Below are 3837 nucleotides of genomic sequence, written 5' to 3' on the forward strand. Positions count from 1 at the left end.
TTGAATGTGAAAATGTGCATCAAACATGAAACGTATGTAGGATACCACCTTTATTAGACAAACCTATGATGTAACTCTTCCTCCCCCCCCTCCCCCCCATAGCCCTAGGTTCAATTCTTCCATACAATTAAAAGAATAGCTGGTAGGTGAACAGCTCTGTATCAGTTGTTGCTTAGGACATTTGCTGGAACCAGCATCTACATGAAGCTGTAGCTCTGCTGAATGGGAAGGACTTGTCCTCTTGCACATCGTATCAAATCAGCGTAAGACCTATGAAACTCATGGGCCAGGTGTCATCTGGCGCTCCCCCTAAGAAGGAAAGGCGCATGCAAAAGTGCGCAGTCATTGGCTAGTCCCTCCATGCAAATTGAACAGATACTTTAACTCAACCAAGAGACTTATCCTTTCGGACCTTAATGTCCTTGGGTCCATTTCTTCAGAGGAGCCAACAGTAGATCAGCCTTGTGAGTTTTACTGGACTACAGGGTGAACCTCTCTAGTCCAGCACGCCAGTCAGGCAAGAGCCATGGGCTGGCATGATTTTAGTTTGCAAGATGGCCACTTATCATGGGTGTGGCCAAGTGTTCCACGGTCCCATCAAGTTTGTTTACAGCCGCCAGGCCTGACTCTCAGTGCTCTGTGCTGTTGTTTAGCTCTGCTTTACCCCAAAATGTCTTCGCAGAGCCCAGTGAGCAGTGAGCGTGTGGGTAATGTTGCTAGACCAGTGGGTCCCAACGTTTTTTATACTTTTAGCAAACTGGCAACACTTTATTTGCATATTCATTATGCAAACGACTATAGAAATAAAATGTTGCCTGTCTGCTTAGCCCCAACACAGCCCCTAGCTCCCCAGTGCCTAACACCCTTTGACTCCCCACCCCATGGCCTGTGCCTTTTGACCTTTTAACCTCTGACCCTACAAGCCAACACCTCCTTGCCCTGACTCCCACTCACCCAACAAGCTTTTGCCCTTTGACCCCCACCCCAGCCCCACACTCCCCAGAGTGAGGCTGCCCCCCAAGGAGCGTGGCTGTTACTGCTGCACAGGCAGGGGGCATGGCTGTTGGTGGCACGTGTGCACTCCCTCCTCGTGCTCCCATGGGTAGAGGTGGGAGTGGGGAAGCATGGAGCCAGGTGGCCATCTTACGTGGGTGGGACGGGGGAGGAAGGCACATCCTGCGCTGCCTCCTCCTGCCACCACCTCAGCCCCAGTGCTGCCGGCAGGCAAAATCAGCCAGCATGGCTGCCAGAGCTGAGCCGCCGCCAACAGCTGGTTTCAGCTCCGGCAGCAGTCGCAGACCGGCACCGGTCCATGGACCGACAGTTGGGAACGGCTGTGCTAGACACTACTGACCGCCTGCGGTCTGGCAAATTCTCTGGGTCAGCTCCACTCAGGACTCGAGGGTGCCAGACTAGAGAGGTTCAACCTGGAGGTCCATTAGCTTAGCAGAATAGTCGACCTATGCACCTAGTTCAGCCTGAGTGGAGCATGAAAAGCAGGGGCTAGTTTGTTACATTGATGTCACTAGACACATTTCATAAGTCTCTTTCATTGCCATCGACGCTGTGAGTATTTGGAGAAGGCACGGTGTACATCCTGACCATTTTGAACCTGCTGCTAGAACAGGAATACAACACGCACAACGTGCTCTAAACTCCCTGGGCTAAGCCTGTTTATGTCTCTTCTGTTTTGTAGGCTTTGTACAAACTGTATAGTGCAGCGGCAACCCACAGACATTTGTACCACCACGCGTTCCCTGCGCAGACATCGGAATCAACTGAAGGTTCAGAAAAGAAGACGATGTAAGCCTGATGTTCTCACAGAGGTGCATGAATGAAGCACATACACCGTTGCATCAGTTCAATACTTGCCTAGTTGTATTCATGTACAAGTTTTGAACCTCCAGAAATGGAACAGGGAAAACACGAAGATTTCACTCGTAAGGATGGTTTGATGTGTGTCTATTAATTTTCACAAAACGCTGTTTGATGGGAAGATGTAGGCATGTTTTTCATTTTATTTATATGTACATACTTTATTTTACTGCAAATGTATACACAACTCTTAATTTTTAATATCAAGCATAATTCTTGCCTGGTTTTGACTGATTTAAGAAATCTTGCTTTCCACTTAAAATTTAGTATGCAATATTATGAGATTAATAAAATGATGTGGTAATATGATAAAGTTTTCCAGATGCAAATCCTGTGGTAATATGATAAAGTTTTCCAGATGCAAATCCTAGCATTATTCAAGAGAACCAGCTTCAAATATGATTCCCACATATGCTTGATCAAGTAAATATCACATAACCAAAGATTTGTTAATCAGCATTTTTCCTCATAATCACTATGATCTATACAATTACATCAACACATTAAAAATATATACTAACTTGCTTTGTCAGAAATTGTAAGGCCTCTCCTGCTGCTATGGTATGTTTAATGATGTTGTGAGGAAAGTACTGTATTCTTTTTCTTTTCATAATTTTAATGCACAAAAAGGTGACTTTGTACATGAATTTGAGTTTCACTGTTCCTGTGTATATATTTTCATTTAGTGCATAGAAAGTGTGTTGAGTTCAATTTTATTGTCTGAGTATTAAAGTTTCTTTTTGGTTCCTAAGAAGTTGATCAAATAATGGTGAGCAATTAATTCATTCCCTGGTGGGGTTTTTTTAGATCTTAACATGTAGGTTTATTTTCTATCATTTGATGAACACTGTGCTTTTCTTAAGAGGTAAATCCACAAAAGGTAGCGGTTGCTTTTAGAAATGCACAGTGGAATTTGATTATACTGATCATTCAGAGGGCGGTGGATTGGTCAGGACATTTTAAAATAAAAAAGTCACAGAGCAGCCATGGGACACTTAGAAAAGTCCTCACTTTAGAGGCAAATGGCATGCAGAGTTGCGGGTATGAAAATTCAACTATCGACACCTCTTTAAACTACAGTAGACTTGAGTCCGCCCTCAGCAGGCCTTGAATTTCAGCCCTTTGTACTTAGATAGCTAATGCATACTCACCCCTTTTAACTACTGATCAGCCTTATCGGCCTTTAATTCTAACATCGCCTAAGAAATAAATAATAGAGTAACTGGCTCAGGGGAGTGCCGAGTGCAGGAGAAGAAGGGTTGGGGTTGAGAGCGCTCCATTGGACAGCTGTTGCTGCTGCCTGGGAGTGAAGAACAGGCTCTCTTTTTAACCTTCCCCCGGGCTTCCTCCCTCACTGGGTCAGCGACATGTCCAGCTCTCACGTCAATACTTATTAGCCAGGTGGGCAGGGAGGGGGTCCCCAGCCTGTGTGTCAGAGGCTGGGAATGGGTGACAGGGAGGGATCACTGGATGATTCCCTGTTCTGTTCACTCCCTCTGGGGCACCTGGCATTAGCCTTTGAGCAGCTCCCGGTCAGCGGTGCAGCGGGGGGCAAAGGCAGCTCCCTGCCTCTCCTGGCCCTGCAGACCAGGCTGCACCCCAGAAGCAGCCGGTTCCCAGCCAAAGGGAGTGCAGAGCTAGTGCTCAGGGAAGGGGCAGTGCACAGAGCCAAGTGCGCTCTCTGCCTTCCCTGCATATAGGAGCCAGGTCTGCTGCTGGCCGTTTCTGGGGCGCAGCGTAGTCTGCGGTGCCAGGACAGGCAGGGAGCTGCCTTAGCGCCTCACTGCTCACCTGTTCCCCCTGCAGCAAGGAGACCAGTATCCTCTGGTCAAGGGGTTTGCATGGTTATGAGGGTCTCATTATAGAAGCAATTTCCTCTGACCTTAGAAAAAGGCCAAGCATATTTTTGCTGTATTTTGTTCAAATGTTCATCTCAGCAAAGCAAAGACATTCACACTTCCC

At 46.9% G+C, this 3837-nt stretch overlaps 1 protein-coding gene across 3 annotated transcripts in view; it reads left to right on the plus strand.

Annotated features, from left to right (window-relative positions):
• ATL1 (atlastin GTPase 1) overlaps positions 1-2631 on the plus strand; it is a 64632-nt gene extending 62001 nt beyond the window's left edge. For all 3 annotated transcript variants that reach the window (XM_075926178.2, XM_075926176.2, XM_075926177.2), the window contains one exon: positions 1697-2631. Coding sequence is in view for 2 of the 3 variants with exons in the window: in XM_075926176.2 (XP_075782291.2) it covers positions 1697-1807 (111 nt within the window). In the remaining variant the exon portion in view is untranslated. The remainder of the gene's footprint in view (positions 1-1696) is intronic.
• The last annotated feature ends 1206 nt before the right edge of the window (positions 2632-3837 follow it).

This window comes from Pelodiscus sinensis, chromosome 5, assembly GCF_052426305.1.
Source record: "Pelodiscus sinensis isolate ZL-2025 chromosome 5, ASM5242630v1, whole genome shotgun sequence".
NCBI lineage: Eukaryota > Metazoa > Chordata > Testudines > Trionychidae > Pelodiscus > Pelodiscus sinensis.